Source organism: Artibeus jamaicensis, unplaced genomic scaffold, assembly GCF_021234435.1.
Source record: "Artibeus jamaicensis isolate MK-2021 breed Jamaican fruit bat unplaced genomic scaffold, CSHL_Jam_final contig_585, whole genome shotgun sequence".
NCBI classification, from domain to species: domain Eukaryota; kingdom Metazoa; phylum Chordata; class Mammalia; order Chiroptera; family Phyllostomidae; genus Artibeus; species Artibeus jamaicensis.
The window spans coordinates 13,789,923-13,811,583 of NW_026521894.1; the positions used below are offsets into that span (position 1 = coordinate 13,789,923).

General features: G+C 50.0%; 1 protein-coding gene across 3 annotated transcripts in view; it reads left to right on the forward strand.

The window, feature by feature from the left end:
• AMOTL1 (angiomotin like 1) overlaps positions 1-21,229 on the forward strand; it is a 147,196-nt gene extending 125,967 nt beyond the window's left edge. For all 3 annotated transcript variants that reach the window (XM_053670445.1, XM_037163451.2, XM_037163449.2), the window contains 7 exons: positions 1,452-1,597; positions 6,141-6,290; positions 10,558-10,748; positions 15,705-15,830; positions 16,484-16,710; positions 19,562-19,837; positions 20,770-21,229. In XM_053670445.1, the coding sequence (XP_053526420.1) occupies positions 1,452-1,597; positions 6,141-6,290; positions 10,558-10,748; positions 15,705-15,830; positions 16,484-16,710; positions 19,562-19,837; positions 20,770-20,876 (1,223 nt within the window). In that variant the 3' untranslated portion in view covers positions 20,877-21,229. The remainder of the gene's footprint in view (positions 1-1,451; positions 1,598-6,140; positions 6,291-10,557; positions 10,749-15,704; positions 15,831-16,483; positions 16,711-19,561; positions 19,838-20,769) is intronic.
• Positions 21,230-21,661: the final 432 nt, after the last annotated feature.

Below are 21,661 nucleotides of genomic sequence, written 5' to 3' on the forward strand. Positions count from 1 at the left end.
TGCTGGGACAGTGCAGTCAGGCGGGAAGGACGTTGCACTGGGACAGCAGAGGACCCGGATTCGGGCCCTGGCTCTGCCCCAGCTGGCGGAGGGGCTTGGACAAGTGCCTTCACTCCTGGGCTTTCCTTTCTTTACCCAAAAAGCAAACGGGGTGGAACTGGACCATTGTGTTTCCTGTGATTTCTTCCGGCTCTGAAATCGTGTGTTTGTTAAATGAGTATTTGCAGTCTTAATATGTCCTTTTTATTCTAACATCCTGTCTTGAAAGCCGTGTTTTCTGCTCCTTAAGTACAGCGTTCTTTCTATTGCTTCAGCGCCCATGGGGCTGGTCCTTACCATTGGCACTTACTGTTATTTTAATGAATGGCTGTACCAGGAAATCGTGGGTGAAGGAAACTACCGTCACATGCTGGTGTTGCTCCCAGAGTGCGATTAATCGATTTCTAACTATTGCTGCTGCTGATATAATTATATGCTCTGTTTTCTAAACATTTGGAAGAGTGTACATTGGGATTTATAGCCACCTTTCTTTAATAATGAAATTCTCATATTAATAATATTCGCTTATTTTAATGATGACGTCCTATTATATTATAGGTCTCACAGTAGCTTATTCACCCAGTCCCTTAGTCTTACACATCGGTCCACTCAAGTTTTTCCATATTATAATTATAATTTATTTAAAAAATAAAATGTATTGGTTTTGTAACAGGAAGAATGTTTCTGATACATAAGGCCGATCCCATGACACTGTCGCCCCGCCTGTGCAAGGGAAGTGGTGCTAGGACGTGGGGTGGGGGGGGGCATGAGGTGCTGAGTACGGGGCAGCCTTCAGTCCCCACGCGCAGAGACGCGGTCACCATCAGTTATGCTGCTGTTTCCCTAAGTCCAAAGCAATGCTCCTTTTCTTTCTTGAACAGAAGCAGGAGAAAGCGTGGGGCCAGGTCCTTACAGGAAGAGGATCCAGCCAGAGGTGGGAGGCCTGGGTTGAAGCCCCTTCTGCTCTCTGGCCCCAGACCAAGAGCCGACACTTCTGGACCTTGCTTTATTTTTCTGTGCATGAGAATATCAGTGCAGTCGCTAGCACTGCCTGCCCATTCATCTCTGGCTTGGAAGATAGAAATGGGAGGTTGTGAGCATAAAATGAAATCATAGGTAAAAAGTTAATTTGAATCATTAAAGTACATGTCACACAGCATTGAGTGGAAATACGGTGTCACAGGTTTCCGTGTGTCGTTCACCTCTGGAGCTGAACGTATCTAGACTTAACTGCTTTTGGAGAAACTCTTACCTCACACACGACCACTATGAAGAGGGAGCGAAAGCAGTAATTCGACCCTCGGCTTTTTTCATGCCTTTTATTTTTAATGTTTGCCAGATGTAGACTGGCAGGGAGCCCAGAGGGTCAACACCTTCTCATAGATGGAGTTTTGTTCTCGACTCCCTTCTAGATAAAGAATTCTTAAAGGAAAAGGAGAAGTTGGAAATGGAGTTAGCGGCAGTGCGGACTGCAAGCGAGGACCACCGGAGACACATTGAAATCCTGGACCAGGCTCTGAGCAATGCCCAGGCCCGGGTCATCAAGCTGGAAGAGGAGGTGAGATGGGGTGGGAGGGATCGGGGTGGGGGAGGCAGAGCCCTGAGGGCCTCCATTTCCTTTTTCTAACCAAGCATCTATAACCAGAGCCAACTGCAAGGAGCTAAGTCGGGGAGGGATAGAGGAGACCTCCCAAATAAAAATTAATAAAAACAGAGTTGATCCAACCCAGAGCCAGGCAAGTATGAAAGGCATAAATGAATACCTTCAGCAAAGGGGTCACTCCTGTTATAGACAGCTCTGCCTGGTTCTAGGAATTGAATCTCTAGCCCTTGTGGCTAAGGTCGAGGGATGACCTTTAGAATGGAGCTGCAGGAGACAGAGCTTGTCTCTGGTAGCAAACCCTGCCTCAGTTTCCTCTCCCTGCCCCCAAAGCTTGGTCGGAAGTCAATGACGGGTAAGACCCCTCATGGGGGGGGGCAACCTAAGCCAGACTTGCTCCCTTGGGAGGCCTTCATGGAAGGACTTGGGGGGGCTGCAACAAAGAGGGAGCAGTAGACTCTCACCCCCCCGGCTTTGACATAGTCTGAGTCCCCATGTTCTCTGGGAGAAGCACTTTCTGGCTCTAATCCCCTTAAGCCTGAATACCTGATGGGGAGGGGTGCAGCTCCTTGCCTTGCTAGAGCGTGTCCTGGGGAAAAATCTGGCATCACAAAGACTTCTTGATAAACCTGTGAAATCTCTGGTAAGAGTGTTTTCATTCATGTGTTAAGGGTTTGAGCAGGAAACCCTAAAACTCTGTTCCTGACAGACTCTGACTCATAGTAAGCCCTCAGATGTCTTTGAAATGTTACCTACTGTTTGATCCTTGCCGCCCTGTATTCCTCTGTATTAGAACCCAATAAAAGGCTCTGGAGGAGGGGGCTTGAGGCCTTTTTCCCCTGAGTAACTAACTGGCCACTGCCTACAGCCTTTTTCCTCTGGGAAAATGGCCACCTCTCCTCCCCACGCAGATCACACCATGTCTCTGTCATGCTTGCTCTCATCCGTGGCACATGGCGGGGGACTTGCGAGGAAAGTCGCCCCCACACTCCCCTCAAACCAGCCCGCAGCCCATTGGTTGGGAAGTGTCCAGGGCTAGCGATAAGTGGAAGGACTTAGAGAAAAGAGACTAACATTTTTTAAAAACTATTCAATAGCCCGGCTGGTGTAGCTCAGTGGATTGAGCGTGGGCCTACGAACCGAACCGAACAACCGCAGTTTGATTTCCAGTCAGGGCACGTGCCTGGGTTGCAGGCCAGTTCCCAGCAGGGGACTCGCGAGAGGCAACCATACATTGATATTTCTCTCCCTCTCTCCTTCCCTTCCCCTCTAAAGATAAACAAATAAAATCTTTTAAAAATAAAAAAAATTATTATTCAATAGCTTCATCTTTGGACTCTTGATTGCATTAAAAAGGCAAAAGTCCTCTGATAGGGGTGGGGTAGGGTGGCCTTTGACACACCTGTGTCCAGTTTTTGGACATTGGCTCAGCCATGCAATGACCTGCTGCTGCTCAACCCCACGTACAGGAAAGTTTGGTCCCACTCGAGCATTAGGGACTAGTAGTTCCTGATAAAATTGACTATTTAAATTGTTTCATAAGGTAGACCTTTCCTTGAAGCCTGACTGTGGAAGTAGAAAGATGGCTTCTGAGGTCAAAGCCAGGGGATTCAGGCTGCGGACAGTGTCAGAAAGGGAGGGCAGGTCTAGATGAGTAGGCAGAAGCCTCGAGTCTGGGAGGCGCACGACCCAGGTGGTCTACACAGAGTGCTCCGCGTGGTGCCTGATAGGCAGTGAAAAGAGAATTGTTATCAGTCCAGCTGTTGCTGCAATTGTTGAACATCCAAAGCTCTTCCTTCAGTGATGCCAGGTAACTCAGTGTCTCAGCAAATCTCAGCTTCAAGATCAAAGCAGCTAAAGGGGAAGATTGTTAGGTCTGCAAGGGTCTTGTCCATTAGAAGCTGTTTAAACCCCATAAGTCTTATGTAGGAACTGCAGTTTTAGAGCTAGTACAGTCTGAGGAATCTGAGGGCAACAACCCCGGAGTATCTTTTCTGTCACCCCTGAGGAACTCATTACACAGGAAAACGTGTGCCACAGAAAGTGACCTTTGCCCTGGCTCAGTGGATTGAGCACTGGCCTGCGAACCAAAGGCTCACTGGTTTGGTTCCCGTTGAGGGCACAGGCCTGGGTTGCAGGCCAGACCCCTGGTTGGGGGAATGCAAGAGGCAACCACACATCGATGTTTCTCTCCCTCTCTCTCACTTCCTTTCCCTCTCTCAAAATAAATAAGTCTTGAAAAAGAAAGTGACCTTAGCCCCTGAAGGATGGGGGCCTACTATGAGGACAGGATCCCTTACTATTTTGATAACCGAAATCACTTACTGAGGCCTCTTCTCCATGCGTAGATGGAAGGAAAATAAGAAATGTTTTCATCTTTTTGTTTCAGTATTTCTATGGAAGAAAAAGTTGCGAACCCCTTGAAGACAGGTTTTTTATAATTACCATCGTGGATCTTTTCTTGGTGTTCTATTGATGTAGGGTCTTTGATTGTGTGCAGCCTTTCCAAAATGTCCCCTGTGTCTGGCTTCCTGGCTTCTATTCGAGTTTCTTTTGCTGAAGGGCCCTTTTCAGGCCACATGGCTTGTTTAGTGTGATTACCACCACCTCCCAAGACAGCTTAGCCTCGGAGCCAGAATATTGTGAGTTAGAATCGTGACCCCAGGGTGGGTGCATCGGCTCTCTGACCTTGAGCAGTCACTTAACCTCTTTAGTCCACAGTTTTCTCATCTCTTAAATGGAGATAATAAAGCAGTTTGCCTTTTACTATTATTGGGAGGATTAATTGAGATACTACATATAAAGCACAAAGAAAGCTTAATAACATGGTGGTGCTTCAGAAATGTTGGGTGATAGAATTATTGTTATTAATCATCATCATAATATATTCTTTGCTAAGCTTAAGGCTGATAAAAAGGTAAATGAGAGAGATCCATGCCTTCAAGAATCTTGCAGCTGGTTAGGGATAATAGGAATTCATTCACTTAACAAGTGTTTATTGAGCACCTACTCAGTAAATGCCAGATACTGCTCCAGGCATTGGGGACACCCTGTGCACTGCCCAACAGGGACCAAGACAGACCAGTCTCGTGGCGTTTATATTCTAGTGGCTACACACTTAGACAGTTACATACAATCTAGGGTGTATCAATTGTATGTGAATGGTACTCACAAAACACTTGATCAGGTGAGACTTTTTGAATAGGAACCTGCAGTTAGTAGGTCCTCAAGTGCCTATTAAGTTAAATCAAGCAATCAAAAATACAGTGAATGAAAGAGCCAGATGAAAATTGATCCCAGTAGCAGGTATAAAGGCTATAAAGCTGCTGTTTTTTCCACCCTCCCACCCCTCCCTTTTCACTCCGGTGGCTTTGGCTAGGACACAGGCACAGCTCACAGCAGTGCGGCCTGCTCGGTCAGAACTGCCCTTCACAGCAAGCTCCCCAATGACTAGCATGTGCCTGCCTGCCGGTGCAGTCATGGCCGAACCCAGGATCTGAGTCACCTGCATGGCAGCCACACACCCAGATGCAGAATGACAGGAAATAGCATCCAATATCTTCTCACTCGGGACCAGAGAGGTATGTGCCTCAGCCTAATTTTGGGCAACAGCCAGTTCCCAGAAAAGTAGAAGTGCACCAGGGACTCATGATCGTGGCATAGACTCCTGACTGAAAAAGCACAAAAGTCTGAGGGTGAGAACTTGAAGTTGATCATCAGGATTCTCAGTCCACACTGGATGTGACATTGACACAGATTTTGTTCCTTAACTTCCATCCTGATGATTGTGTTGAGTGTTCTTTTATGGCCTTCCTGCTCCTTCAGGGCTGAGAGCTACTTGTCTATAAAGACTCTTAAATCTTCAGAAGAAAGTTACTCTCCAAATATCTAGAATAAGAAATGTGTGTATTTATTCACACGTACACATGGGCACACATGACATACACACACAATTCTCTGTATAAGGTAATTTATAATTATTGTGGAAATTTTAAAAAACACAGAAGAGAATAAAGAAAATGAGACATTACTGTTCAGCCATGCTAGTCAATATGGTTAATGGTTTTAAGTATTTCCTTTCAGTCTTTTTTTTCTTTATAAATAGACAGAGTTGTGACAGTGTTGCATATAATTTTTTATTCTGGACTTCTCAGTTAACATTATAAAGGAAGCATTTCCTCATAACATCAGAAACTCTTAATCCTGTTTCCAACACCAACAAATGCTGTAATTACTCAGCAGTAACTAAGGGCTGAGCTCAGAGCTGCACAAATGGTTGAAGGCAGGTGCCCCAGTAGGGTCTTCAATTCCAGGCACCCCAGCCACGTGCGATGTAACCAGTGGCCGCCTCTGAACCTTTTCCGTCCCCGCACACACGAGCAATTGGGGTGGGAAGTAGACGCACTGGTAGTTTAGGTCAGGTCTCTAACCCCCTCCTCCACCCCATTGTTGAGAATCGCTCTTCTACATGCTGTGCTCCTTTTTCCTCTCCTCTGCTCAGTTACGAGAGAAGCAAGCCTATGTTGAGAAAGTTGAGAAGCTGCAGCAGGCCCTGACCCAGCTGCAGTCTGCCTGTGAGAAGCGAGAGCAGATGGAGCGGAGACTTCGGACCTGGCTGGAGAGAGAGCTGGACGCCCTGAGAACCCAGCAGGTGGGGGAGGAGGGGAGGGGATGACAGACAGTGGAATGCGCATATTCTCGGGCAAACCGTTCTGGAGCAGAGCCCCTGCTGTGGCCCAGACTCTGCCCTCTGCACTGAGGATGCAGAGGAAAAGAACTCCTGGTGGTAGTGAACCAACGCAGTGGCCAGTGAAGGAGCCAGGCAGTCCCCTCACAGGGGTGACAAACGTCCTTGCAGAAAGTGGCAACCCTGGGGACTGGGCATAGGGGAATGTGGCTGTAGACGGCTTCACAGAGCAGGACATTTGAGTTGGACTTTGAAAGATGAGTTTGTTGGGGGTTCCCCGGGTGAGAACATCAGAGATAGAGGAGGAGCATGTGGAAAGGAGAGGCATGCTGAGGTGCATCTGGTTCAGGACGCCTGCGTGCAGCCCACAGCCGGGAGACAGCCCGGTGGGTCGCTGGTGAGGAGGGGAAGGCCAGTTTGTGGAAAGCATTTGGTCGAGGTGAGAGGTTGGACTTGTTCCTGTAACCAACAGAGCCAACAACAGGGAGTTTGTAAGCTGGAGAGGACTGTGGTACAAGGATTGGGGACAGCCCTCTGGTGGTGGCGGGAGGGCCGGGGGTCAGGTGGTGCAGAGAGGAGGCCAGCAGACAGCTGTTGGTGCCATCCAGGCTGAATCCACAGGGGAGCTGGTGAGGGGTGATACTAGTAGGACGTGACCGGCAGTGCGGATGCAGAGGTAAAGGAGAGGAAGGAGTTCAGGACTGTCCCAGTGTTACAGGAAAACGAAGCAACCAGACACCGAGGGATTCTGGAGTACGAGGTTTATTGTTTAACGTGCACGGGCCCAGAGGAGTCATTTCCAAATTCTGAGCCCCGAACAAAGGATTCTTGGGGAATATATAGATTAGGGGTCTTCCTGTCTACGTGACAAACGTGGGATACAGAAACAGAATGTGATAATTGTTCTATCAGCGGGGGTGCCAGTTCCAGTTCTCACTATCCGGCCACCCACCCTCCCAGACGGCCCCATCATTCTCTCTAGGGCGCCTGGGGCCTGGGCAAATAAAGGTTAAACAGAGGTTTTTCAGTTTCCCATATCATTCCCCCCTTTTATGCTAAACACCAGAAGTACAATGTTGTCCCGAAGCTTCTGCCTCGCCTCCCTTATCCTTGTAACAGGCGTTAATGTAACTCAGGTACAAGTAAGCACAGAGTGAAAAACACTCACCGCAGCGTCCGTGCACCTCGGCGAGGGGACAAGCCCCGCAGGGCGGCCCTGTGGCTGGACTGGGATCCATACGGGCCGGTCAGACTCCGGGCTCCAGAGAGCACTCAGGCCAGGGTGGTGGGCAAAGCCCTCTCTGCAGCTAACGAAGGGGGGTGAGCGGTACATTGGGAACCAGGGAATGCAGGGCAGCTCCATGGAAGTGTCTGCTGGATAGGGCATAGTGGTTGTGGTTGAAACCCTTGAGAGCACTTGAAAGCGTGCACTCAGGCCAGGCCAGCCCCTCCTCCTGGCAGGCACCCACAGTTCTGGGTGTGTGCTCGGGGAAGGTGTTAGTGACATTGTCCAGAACATTAAGAAGCCCGCCCGGCCTCTCACCGTCTTGGCGTGGCTGACGGTGAGTCCGTCCCCGCACTTCTGCTCCTCCCGCCCCGTGCCACACGCCCCGGCACTGCGGTAGCTTCTCAGCCGTTCTCTGTGGTGCAGCTGCTGGGATTCTAACCTCCCCGACTGCAGGGCAGGCTTCTCTGATGCTGGGACCGTGTTGGCACTGGGGCTGCTTACAGACCCTTGGCTGACGAAAGGGGCACATGTCAGTACTTTGAGAGAAAAAAAATGTTTCCAGTTACTGTGTCACCCACACCCTCAGTGGGATTACTTATCTCTGGACTTTCTATTCTGAGTCAGTGAAACCAGACTCAACTCCATTACTGCTGCTGTGTACCAAGAAGAAATGTGAAGTTAGAATTCTGTGAAAAATATCCCTGCTGCCACGGAGGGCCAGCACACTCCCACCGGTATTCCTCGGACTGCAGATTCAGGCCTACCTGCACGGACGGGAGTTCCAGAATGAAGGCTCTCCAAGGAAGTGGCTCTGCCTGCATTTTGGGTTGAGTCTGGGGGGCTGATAGCAGACCCCCAGCTGTTCGTGGCTGACATGAGACCAAAGGGAGGGGGTGCAATCTTCAGAGTAAAACAGAACTTCATTTAACTCAGCATTTCTTTTTTTTAATAATTTTATTTATTTATTTTTAATTTTATTTATTTATCTTTAGAAGGGAAGGGAAGGAGAGAGGGAGAGAAACATCAATGTATGGTTGCTTCTCGTGCATCCCCTGCTGGGACCTGGCCTGCAACCCAGGCATGTTGCCTGACTGGGAATCGAACCATGATCTTTTGGTTTGCAGGCCTGTGCTCAATCCACTGAGCTACACCAGCCAGGGCCTAACTCAGCATTTCTGTAAAAATAATATTATAGTTTTTTAAATGAGCTTATTAATTTGTCTTTTATGATACAAAAGAATTTCCTAGTTGTGTTTGCCTACTTATTAAAAAGATGACTGTTACTTTTTGCTTTTTCTTTAACACTTGTGTACCATTTTACCAGTTCATAGGGCAGTGAGCCAGCACAGTGAGCATGCAGCAGTCTATGACCCCAAAAGGCAGAATCTTAATACAAATATATCCACTCAAAAGCCTTGAGTTTCTTACGAGCTCCATGTGGTACATATTATAAAGTTTGGTCAGACTCCTGCCTTTATGCTTCAGGGTTGAAGTTCATGCACTTGCTTAATGAGTCTTATGGCCTGAAGGAGGTGCTCGTGAAGACCTGTCAGGGCCGTGTGAGGGGCCAGAAGGGTTCTGCGGAAATGAGTGGGCTGAGGTGGCCACGTGGGGCTTTAGATAGAAACTGACCCGCACAGAGGGCAGCTTAGTAAGGCTGTGGGGTCTTTTCCTTGGGACGTTTCTAAGCCCCGGGGAGCTTGTTGTCTTGAAGGACTTGCTGTCCTCCTGCATGAGGCCAGGTGCCTGGCTGGGGAGGGGTCGTAACCTCCTGCAGAGATCAGTGAGGACAGTTACGTGCCTGCACTCTGCCCTTGCTTAAATATTGGTCACTGGTGATATCCTAGAATAATCTGTATTCGTAGCTTTAAAAAATTGAACGCAGGCATATGGTTTACAAAAGCCCATGGGTCCATTTGCTCTTTTTTCTCTGGTAAGATTAGAGTCCGTTAGGGCAGCTCGAACGCCCAGCTGTTGCCCTAGATCATCGACATGGTTCAGGGTGAAGCGCTCAGGTACCTCTCGTCTTGCAACCAGAATATGTGATCCCAGAAAAACATGAGGGCGCATGGAGCAGCTGGGGTGGAATCACTGCCCCCTGAAGTCACAACCTCATCAAAACCCCATCGCCCTCGAAGGCATGCTGTTCAGAGGAAGGAGCCTGCCTGAGTTGAAAAGGAAAACGTCCGAAGTGGGAAGGAACATCCTCAACTCCTGAGCAGCCCAGACGATAGAACTGCTTTATTTCCCATCATACGGACACGAAGGAAAGAAACGGCTGGACTGGCAGTAGAGGATTTTTGTAGCACTTTACATTGTTTAGCCCTTTAACATTTATTAAATGCCTTCATGTGCATTATCGTATTTGATCCTCAGGCTTCTAGGTGGGGCAGGTATTAATTCCTGTGGTTCCCAGATGAGAGCATCGCAGCTGGGGGAGCGTGCGTGTTAGGTTCTCTGGCCTGTACATGTTATCTCCAGCCTTGGGGAAAACAAACACCTGGAATCACTTCCTTGAGGTCTACAGAAAGTGCCCTGGGCCAGGAGGCCAAGACTTAGGTCCTGTTCTTGCTTATGTATAAATTAACTGCAGGACATTGGACAAGCCACTTGTTGTCATGCAGAGCTGTATGGACCCCCAGACCCAGGTTTGAATCTGACCCTACGGCTGATTAGCTGAGAGACATGGAACAGTTCATTTAACCTCTCAGAAGCTTAGTTTTCTAAAACCGGGATTATATTTTCTATTTACATGATAAAGTTCCGTGACTACTGAATGAGATAGAACACTTTGGTAGGTGGGGTATCTTGCTGTTAGGCTCTGCTAAGTTTGGTCGTCCACACTGGGGAGGGAGGAAGTGTGATTGACGGGAGTGTGTGAGTGTGCCGAGGATCTGCACGGGCCGTGATTGCTCCACGTGGGCAGCCGTGCAGACACGGTTTGTGTGGTCTGCTGTATAGCCTCGTTTCAGCATCAAGGTGTTATTTCTCCTGCTTCTCCAGAAACATGGAAACAGCCCGCTGGCCAGCATGCCAGAATACAATGCCCCGGCCCTGATGGAACTCGTGAGGGAGAAGGAAGAGCGGATCCTGGCCCTGGAGGCCGACATGACCAAGTGGGAGCAGAAGTATCTGGAGGAGAGCACCATCCGGCACTTCGCCATGAACGCCGCGGCCACTGCGGCCGCCGAGAGGTGAGACCAGCTGCGCATCCAGCAGAGGGGCTCCGTTCAGTTATGTGACGTACAGGTACATCGTGGAATACCACAGGGTCTTCAAGAGCGATGGGAAGGCCCACTTCACATTCATTTTTTAGTAGTGGGTGCATGTCAGAATAGTTAAGCCTCATAACAGCCCTGAGAGGAGGAACTGTTGTTATCTCCATTGTGCAGTGAAGAAATAAGGCTTAGAGAGCAGCACCGTTGATTCCAGTTCACACTGCCGCCACGAGTCAAAGTGAGGTTTCTCTGACGTCCAGCTGACTTCACTTGGCCTGAAATGGTTTTCTTCTGCCATCAGTTATTACCTCTGTTGCTTTCTTTCCTCTTTGTAGGGGCACAATCTCATTCTTTCTTTCAAAATTAGCCCAGAGTGTTCAGTAATTCACAAAATAATTCTGTGAAACCCTCCTCTTGCCTGAGTGAGCAGCGAGTTCCCTTGATTGCTGGAGCTCACCTGCACGCGTGACGGCCAGGCCCGGCCTGCACGTGTGACCCTGCACTGCTTGAGTGGCTGTGCGTTCTCCCATCAGGTCTCTCAATGCCTCTCCCCCCACTCCACCTTCCACCAGTTTGCTTTTGGTCCATAAGTTGTATGGGGCATTTAATTCACAGTTGTTTGGAATTCACTAAAATTTAGGGTCAGTATATTTGGAGGAGATCCTCAAATTTCAAAGTTGCATCCATAAAACTGGGCTAGTTAGTCCCACGTTTCTTGGGATGTGTTTTTTCTTCTTTCATGAAGAAGAGAAGGCCCATTGGGGCAGAGGAGGGATACTTTGAGAGCCATTCATGGGCTCTCATGTTCGTTACTCAGGTAGAGAAATGTCACTAGCAGTACGCTCAGGTGTTGCCTCCAGGAACTGGGAGAGAGAGCGGCCACCCACGTGGGCATAGATGCCCCCACTGGATGCCCCCGCACACCACACCTGGAGAGAACTACAGACTCCTGTGGAAAATGACCATTTGAGGATCATTGTCTAGTGCTGGACTGTTGTCTGTGCTTTGGGGAGAAACACCCACAATATCCCATCCAAGCCAGCCTTGGGGAGTGGGAACGTCTATTGTGTGTGGGGACGTGTGTTGTGTGTGGAAGCTGCAGTCATGATACGAGAGTCGGAGGAAGTCACAGCCTCCAGTGCAGTCTTGGTACTGGCTGGGTGGGACATTGAAACTCTTGGGAATATTTCTTGATATTTATATAACTGGTCATCTTCAGCTTCTTGCTTTGTAAGGTAGTGAGTAAATCTCCTCTCTATCCTGAGGAAGAGAACAAACCACCACACAGTCACAAAGGGACTTGGGCCGTCAGAGGAACCTGTGACTGGTAGGAGAGAACACTGCGCAGGTAGGCGGGACGCCACACGTGAGGCTTCCCCAGCTGTTGCCGACCATCCGTGTGTGACCCTGCAACAGCCTTTCTGAGTGTCACTTAACTTCATTCTGAAGTGGGAATTGAAATTCTTGGCTGGTTACAAGCAGAGAACCAGACCCTGTTCCACTGGCTGAGGACACAGAAGCCCCATTAGCAATGTCAGTGTGTCATGTTGGAAGCACGACCAAGGGGCCTCTGTCATTGTTGCCTCCACAACTATCGATTTATCAGATTAGATGCATGTTTGGGGCCTGGGGCCTGAGAACAAATGGGACTAGAGGGTAAAATCAGAAGTTGGGGCTCTACCCCCAGGGCCTGCCCCAACTCCCACCACCCCCTCGCCCACCATGATGAGAATAAGTCTATCAAGACATGATCTGCTTGGGGGGGAGAGGTGGCCGATCTCTCAGAGGAGAAGGACCAGCAGCCTGTTTCTCAATGGGCTTTTATTGGGTTCATTTTGCATAGGAATACAGGGCACGGAAGTAAAGCTCATCGATCATTATCAGGCAGTAACGCTCAAACAATAGATAATATTCTAAGAACTATGTGGGCTTATTCGGAGTCAGATAGTTAAAGGGCCATAAAACTTTGGAGAACAAACTCACTTCACTTCCTGCTTGGACCCTTATCATTTAAATTGAGGGTATTAGTAAAGTAGGTTTCACAGGATTTTATGTATTCTTTCTTAGGCCTGATGCCCTCAGGGAACCCACCCCTTTCCAGCACAGGGCCCCACCCACCTCTGGGCCTTGTTTCTGGTGTTAGGTAGGGGCAGTAAGGCAGCCAAGAGATTAGGAAGGAGACTTTTCGCAGACAGAATGAGGACTCAGGCTATGTCAAAAGTGAGGGGTAAGGGTCTATCACCCTCTTTTTCTATAGCCGCCCCCAAGTCTTTCCCCGAGGGCCCCTTCATGACCTTGCCTGTCTTAGGTCATCCCTGCTTTAAGGAATCTTACCTGTCATTGGCTAACCAGTCATGTGCCCAGGGCCAAGCAAGGTGAACTGAATGGGGTGGCACCCCTACAATGAAGATAAGCTTTGTCTCCTAATCGGCTTACGGTCCCAAGGTCGCTCACTCAGCCTTAGCCATGGGACGGTTACAGCTTCTGAAACCAGGCAGGGCAGTTCCCAACTTGGGGCAATGAATAGGTGTGAAGCATGAGACTTGTATGGGGGCACAGGAGTGGGGTGGTGGGGGCGTGAGTAGAACCGGACGACCCAGCCGCCATCAGCTCCTCACATGGTGCCAGCCCGGCCCTGTTCGTCATCTTCCGTGCGAGGGCAAATGCCCCCACAGAGAACAGGACGGACGGAACGCGGCCCTTCCCACCTCTCTTGCCCTCCGCCCTTCTTTGCTTCCACATGTGCTTATGGAGCATCTAATAATTCTGTGGAAATACTGACCTCCTCCTTACTGACCACTCCTTGCCACAGTCTTGAGAAAAATCAGGTTTTTAGCTCCAATCTTAATGCTGTTTTCAAAGAAAACCTCCGTAATTTCAGTATTGCTTCTCTGTTGAAAGGAAGATTTTTGAGAATGGTAAAAATTAGTATTTCCAGTCATTAGTTTTGTGTTTTTCAGCCACCGATGAATACTTCCCACTTATAAGTAATGATTTTTAAAGAAAATGATTTTTGTGTACCAGCTGATTTTTGCCTTCCCGATGCATCTTGGCACCATGGATCAGAATTTTGAGAGATTGGCCTTGTTTTATGGTTTTGAAGCTTTTTACAGATTTCAGAGCAATGTAATTATTTTTTGAGTCTTATGTACTTGCCTTCTAAGTTGTTTTTGTTTGATTGTGCCTGCTGCCCTTACTTGGCAGTAAACATGAATTTTTAAATCTGTTTCTGGATCTGAATGAATTCTCCAAAAGTAAATTGGTTGAATATGTTTCTCCAGCCACTAATTCTGTGTCGATGTTTCTTGTGCACAACAGAGTGGACTTATGTTTTTGCCAGCACGTTTAAAGCACTTTGCTTCTTTTCCACATTACTGAGATTTTCATGATTTATTTTGAGCCACTGTTTGCACTTAAGCCACATTCCCATGTGTGCCTGCTCTGTGGGTTCACTTTATCTGCGTGCATCTCTGCCGCGGCCTTCTTCATAAAACACAGGCGACGTCTGGCGTGTATGGTGACGGTTAAGGGCATGTGGGGAAGTCAGTACACACCTGGGTGTGAATTCCTCGCCACCTTCCCACACCGGGTGTTCCTGCAAAGCCGCCTGCAGGACGGGGGTGGCAACACCTGCCGCACGTGCTGCTCTGAGAATTAAATGAGATGCCAGTGTGACGTGCTTTCCCCAGTGCACGGCAGGAGGGAAATGCCTGTTCGTTGGCAGCTGTTGTTAAAAAAGATTAAAACGGGGGCTCTTTTTTTTTTTGCTGTTTCTGAGTGTTCTAGAAGAGAGATGTTAAATGTTAAATATGACTGTAGCAGTGGATTATGCATTTAAGAGACGTGAACTATTTGGCCAAACTCGAGGGTGTCCAGCCTGTGGACTGCATGAGGCTCAGGATGGCTATGAATGCTGCTCAACATAAAATCGTAAATTTACTTAAAACCCTTTTTTTTGCTCAGCAATTTTTGTTAGTGTTTGTGTATTTAATGTGTAGCCCAAGACAACTCTTATTCTTCTAGTGTGGCCCACAGGTGCCAAAAGGTTGGACGCCACTGGCCGCTAGATCATTTCTCATTCATTTAGCACTCACTGATCGGAGAGACATTACTGCGCCTTTCAGTCAAAGATATACATAGACCATGCAGGGGACACAGCTCTCTCATTTTCACCAGCCATCGTTTACCGGGGGGATTACATTGCTGAAACCAGTGGCGGGAATAGTTCTCTCTGACCAGCTGCATTCTCTCAGACACCTGCTTCCAGCTCCACCACTTCAGCCTACCTGTGTCCGCCCCTCCCTTCCTGCGCCCCCCGGCCTGGACTGTGCAAGCACAGGGGGTGTGTCTTCTCCATCTCTCTGCTGTGCGACCAGCGTGGCTGCCACGCCACGTGGACCCGAATCCTGGGCAGGGGCCTGTAAAACAAGCAGTGAGCTAGAATGCAAACAGGGTGGAAGATTTCGGCTTCAGCCTCTGTCTGTTCAAGAGGACCAGTACAGTTTTAAGTCTATTCTGAGTCTTCGTTTCACTGTAAAATTACTGAAATAGCTGCTCTGCGGATGAGGAGTAGAAATAAAAGTTCAGCTGACTGAGAAAGTCGGAAGGGATAAGGAAGGGCGAAAGATACACACTCACAAATATAACAGTAGTACCCATATCTCAGTAAACGCACAGCATCCATGTTCATAGTGTGCTACACAGCTTAACATACAGAGTTGTTAGGAGAAGGGGCAGGGAGTTTTATTTTAGGATTTTATTTTGTTTTCCTTAGGCACCGTCATAATTCTGTCAAGTTGAGGGAGAGAACTGTCTGGGACTTAGGAGGGGGTGAGGGAGTGAAGGGGTTTGTGGGGAAACGTCTTCAGTGTGGTGTCCTCGGGCGCCTCCTCGTGAGCGTTTGCGTCACGCCCGCGTGTCCTGTGTTGCCAGGGACACCACGATCATCAACCACTCGAGGAGCGGCAGCTACGGCGAGGGCTCGCTGGAGGCTCACATCTGGCAGGAGGAGGAGGAGGTGGTGCAGGCCACCAGGAGGTGTCAGGACATGGAGTACACGTAAGGGACAGCTGTGCGCACGGCCGTGACACTGGGCCCCACTCTGATCACTCAGCTCTAGACCCCAGTGACCGACGTTGGTGCCCACATGCCAGCCCCGTCCTGCTCGGGACAGCTGACAGGGTCAGCCGGTTACTCTCCATATTGGGAAAAGAACTCAAGTGTTTTCCAATTCTTGTTTTTGGCCATCATGGGAAAAATTATCTTCTCCATTGTTTTTTTCAGAAAGTAGGGAAATTAACCTCCTTGGAAAGCTGACCCTGTGTGAGGCTTCATATTCATAGTTCCCGCGTTTCCTGCTGCTCCTTCCCTGCACCCCGGTCCCTGAGCTGGTCCCTGAGCTGGTCCCTGAGCTGGTCCCTGAGCATGCTGTGGTCCAGGGGCCCTGTTAGGCGGCCACGGTCATTCTAACCTTCATCCTCGGGTTCCTAGAAGCCCCAGAGCCTCCTAAGGGACCAGAGAAGGTGTACCCTTTTGATCTAGTTCAAAAGATCCATCTTACACGGTTTGCAGATTATAAATGTTTGAAGACTTGACTGCAATTCACTCTCCATCCTCAATTACAATTCAAGTCCCTGGGGCAGCCTGAGAGCAATGCTTCGAGTTTTTCTACGCTTTTGTTTATGACTGTTCTATTTTGTTTTGTTACACAGCATTAAAAACCTCCATGCCAAGATCATAGAGAAGGACGCCATGATCAAGGTCCTTCAGCAGCGATCCCGTAAAGATGCCGGGAAGACGGACGCCTCGAGCCTGCGGCCAGCCCGCTCCGTCCCTTCCATTGCCGCAGCCACTGGGACCCACTCCCGCCAGACCTCGCTCACCAGCAGCCAGTTAGCTGAGGAGAAGAAGGAGGAGAGGACCTGGAAGGGAAGCATAGGTGAGCCCCGCGCCTCCTTCAGCCTCGCGTCTGGAAAGCAAGAGCCACGCCAGCAGTGAGAGGCAACCTTGTCTGGCGCAAAGAGCCACGACACTTCTGTGGTGTCGGGCTCTGTCCCTCACGGGAACAGAAATGCCACTGAGTACTTCCACGTCTCAGTTCACCCATCTGTGAAATGGGGAGGAGAATCAGCTCCCCTTTGGCTGTGGAAGTTAAAGGGCTCTGTGGGAGCAGCGGCTCCACCACGAGATCGGCATTAGCCACGGGGTGACTCATGCAGTTACTAGCATGACTGTTGAAAGCTGAGGCAACTGACCCTTACAACGTAAAATGTTCCCGTGGGAAAAGCCCTTAGAAGTCAGGCCCCTGAACTTGGCCCTGCCCCAGACCAGTTGTGAGACTGCTCCACCTCGGCTTCTGTACCTAGAGAAGCAGGGCAGTGTCTGCCCTGTTATCCCAGGGGCTCTGGTGAGGGCACACTGGGATACTGGGGAGGGAGCACTTTGGGAGAAGCATGCTAAAACAGAAGAGGTTGGTGGTCATTGTTCTTTTTGTCTTGTTGCACAGGCAGAATTTTAAGAATTCTGCAGATGTGGTATTAGCCATGAGTGGGTTTCCTGGGTCGAGGGCCAGCCTGTCCACGGGCTCTCGGAGTCCGGAGAGGAAGTGAGCAGCGCTGCAGGCAACGTTCCCAGACACGCGTCCCCCACTCTTTTCCCTGCACTCTGGCAACTCCGGGGCCTGGCCCTCCTTTGATGCCTGTCCCCGGGTCGGAGCGTGCTTTGTTTATCTCTGGAGCTGAGAGCCAGTTTTTGTCAGCAGGGGCCTGGCTGCTTCATGCCGAAGGGGGTAAGAGCTTCCAGCATGAACCTGACAGAGTAGGGGGGATCAAAGGCACCCAGCCACCATCCCTGTTTGAAGTCCCTCCGCGGGTCACTTCAGCAGTCCCTGGCCTCCTGGGAAGTGCACTTCAAAGAGGACGTGCACGGACAGCAGCTGGGATCATCAAAGACCCTCCCAAGGACACGTAGCTCCCAGCCCAACGGGAGAGCCTGGGAGTCGGTGCTCAGATGCCTGGTAAAGAGCCCAAAGGGCCCTCAGGCCGGTTTGTGGCGTCCGGCCAGGCATTTCTCTGGTGTCTGTGCGTCTGTCCCTCAGCGTGTGGCACTTCTACACCAGGCCTGGCAGCCGGACCCAGTCTACAGGGAGAACTGCTGTGTTCTCTGCTCTGGGGTTCCACTGGTGTCGTGTCACTGGTGTCCACGCGTCACAGAAACAGGGGCTCGGACAGGCCAGGCCGAGGCACACATTCCTGGGCCACTGCCCAGTTCCGGCATCGTTTCCACAATCTCTCGCCCAGTGGGCTCTGGAAGGAGGTAGAGGGAACAGTATAGACCTTCCTGGTGGCTCAGGGGCTCCCGTGACTGCCTGGTGACTTAGTTCCACGAGAACATCCTTGTCCGACTGCAGAGTTTTGACGGGCGGCTGACTAGGCGGGGAGAGCGCAGGCTGGCGTAAAGTCGGGCACAGCTGGGCTTGGATCCCATTCCTGCTGTTGGTTAGCTGTGAGAAGTTTGTTTCACTGAGCTGCTATTCGCTTGTCTCTAACATAGAAGATAACAACAGGACATGTGTCATGGGACAGTTGTGAAATATACAAGGTGAGATGATGTGTGTGAAGCACTTAGCTCAAGACCCCGGCTACTCAAAGTGTGGTCTAGCCCTGAGTCACCGGCATCGCCTCGGAGCTCGTTAGAGAAGCAGAGTCTCTGGTCCCACCCACTGAATCGAATCTTCATTTAACGATATAGCCAAGTAACTAATGGGCACATTACATTTGAAAAGCGAGAGCTGTAGACAAACTGAACTGCTCTGTGTTGAGTTATGAATGGGCACCTTGAAACAGCCCTGGTGAGGGTACTTCATGAATTGCTGGCTGGTTAAGATACGTGAACAAATAGCTGATTGTGCTGACCACGTTTTCTACAGGCTAGTGTTCTGGAGTGCTGGCTCTCTTCTGAATGTGTGCTGTGTTTGGTTATTTAAAAATAAAAAAGTTGCTCTCCTGTCCACTCTGCTGGGAGACGTTGGGGAGAAGGAAGAGCACGGCCCATCGTGCCCCCCTTTCCCTGGCCGCATGCCCTCCTCGCCCCACCCCCACCGGCCTACTCTGGGGCGGGAGGAAAAAGAGGCCGAGTGGCTCTTCCCTGGAGCTGGTTCCTGCTTCTTGGGGCCATGGCTCTCAGCTGCAGGGGTCTCTTTGGGGTAATAATGTGGACAACTCAGTATTGTTCTGACCTGAAAACTCATTTGTATTTGAACCTGGTGCTGTGGGAGACCATCCAGTGCCAAGGGTGGGGTGGAATTATGGGCCACTCAGAAGCTCCTCGGGCCGGCGGGACCATGTGTAGGACCAGGAAGTCCTTCCAGTTTTCCTAGGCACACCACGGCTGCTCCGGGCCACGGGCCACGTGAGATGAAGCAAGAGTCGACTCTGAAAAGCCTTCAGGAATGCCACACACCCCCCACCACTGCCTAATAGGCACCTTGAACCACTTTAGAATAATTTTATCCTACAAGTTATTATATAACCAGTTTACTTTACACCTCTTTCCCTCAAGAAAAGAACTACACAGTTTGGGGGAGGAGACTTTTTTCCTTTTTTTTAAATTTCCTCAGTGCTTATCAATGTATCAGACATATAATAAGTGCTTGTAAATGCATTTGGTGAAGGAATCAATGAACGCATACAACAATCTTCAGTCAAGAAGGAAATTATCTTCAAGACGGCTTTTCTTGTTTTGTTTTATGTTAAGAACTAACACTGAAAAAGCTGTCTTTCTGTCCCCAGGGCTGCTTCTGGGGAAGGAGAACCATGAACACGCTTCCGCCCCTGTACTGCCGGCCCCGCCTACCACGGCACTGTCCCCCACAGTGTCCGCCACATCGGCCAGCAGCGCCCACGCTAAGACAGGCAGCAAGGACAGCAGCACCCAGACGGACAAGAGCACTGAGCTCTTCTGGCCCAACATGGCCTCCTTGCCCAACCGCGGCAGGCTGGGCGTGACCCCTTCCAACAGCCCGGTCCTGAAACACCCAGCGGCCAAAGGGACAGCAGAGAAGCTGGGTAAGAGGTTCTGCTCTCCCTCTGGCCTGAGAGACAGGGGCTGTCGTTGAGCTGGGGAGGTGGCAGAGCCACCAATGAGCTTTCACTTTATGGGGCGATTTTTTTTATGATTGTGGTTACCCTAGAGCATGTAGGCTGTGTTTGCTCTCACGGGAATAAAATGTGTGTAGACACTCTTAATTTATTACCCTTCAAAGGATCACACGACTTGGAGCGTGCCCTTTTGGTGTGTGCTTGTAGCCAGCCCCTCCCTACAAGGGGCGGAAATAGACGGGCTCTGAGGGGTGTTGCAGAGCCAGTAGCACCCACCAGCCGCGTCAGAGGCACGGGGTACGTGGATGCAGCCTTACTCGTTAAGGATTCAGGGTCGGAAGCGCCTCCCGACTGAGGGGGAGGAGGCAGGTTTAACCACTGAGGAGGGGAGCTCCTGGCACCACCCTCCGGCCAGCACCAATGTCCCTTTAAAACTTGTAAGAGAAGACAGCTGGAGGTAGGACCTTGTGATGAGCACAGAAGCATCTGAGTAAGAATAGACCTGGCTTCATCTTGGGGACTGATCTTAGTCCTGGGGACAGCTCTCTTCAGGAATTCTTTTGAGGGGGTGGGGTTATTGGGGTCATACATTCACTGTTTCAAGGGAGTTCTTTATTTTCATCCTACAAAATAGATATGTATATATATACAGCATTGCCTTTTTTTTTTTCTTTGAGATTCCATTCCTGGAATGCCCTTTTCCGAGAAGGCGGGGGCCGTGTGGAAGTACCTGCTTCGACAGGGCCGGGTCATGTGGCGGCTGGGCCGGGTCACGCGGCCTTTGCCACGCGCCCTGGTGGTGAGCGGTGGGATCTGAAATGGTCCCATTGCAGAGAGACCTGCTAAGACCTGTGTCCTTTCTGGGGAGCGGGCTACTGATGTCCCCTTGTGTTTGGCAGAGAACTCTCCTGGCCACGGAAAGTCACCTGACCACAAGGGCCGCGGCGGCAGCCTGCTGCACAAGCCCGAGTTCCCCGACGGGGAGATGATGGAAGTCCTCATCTGACGCTGGCGTCCCTGTCGAGTTCGGGCACCGACGTTGAGAAGCAAACAAGGAGTGTGGCAGCAAGGGAGCAGAACGATCAGGAAGGTTGTTGATGGACAATCAGGAATGATTGGAACTGATAAAGATGTCAGATTAGTGAGGACACTTTTTATAAATGTTAAAAAATTGGGAGACCTACCTGAGTGAAGATGAAGAGAATGCTATGGGTTTTTATTGCATATGGCGGAAGAGAGACCATGCATGTAGGTTTGGAAACGAGAAATGGGAAATAGAATTTTCACTGTACAGAAAATGTATCTCATGGGGAGGGTCTTTGTACACCCATTTTCTGGTTATAAATGGATAAACCTGAACATGAATCTTCCTTGGAACACCCCCACTCTCCTTGCCGTTGAGCATCTTCTTGTTTCAGAAGAACCTCCTAGAAACCCTGGGAGTCCACGGGGCATCAGTGTGGTATCGCCTTGTGCCCTCCACGGGGCGTCCTGGGAACGTGTGTGTGTGACAGGAGCCGAATGCCGCGGGGCAACGGGGCAGCCGGAACACGCTCCTCACCGGGTTACCCGCCCGGCCTGGGTTTTCAGATTATGGGGCTGCTGAGCTTTGGTGGGCTCGGCCGTGCTTCCTAAACCGAGCGGGAGCTGAGGGTCGTGGGGCTCATCCTTCCCAGCTTCCCTGACTTCACCCCTGTTTTTGCTTCCATTTTCTTTCATTTCACTCTTTCTTTCCCTTCATTGTTTTTTAAACTTTAAAATGAGACATGGCAGAAGAGGTCCAGTATTTGT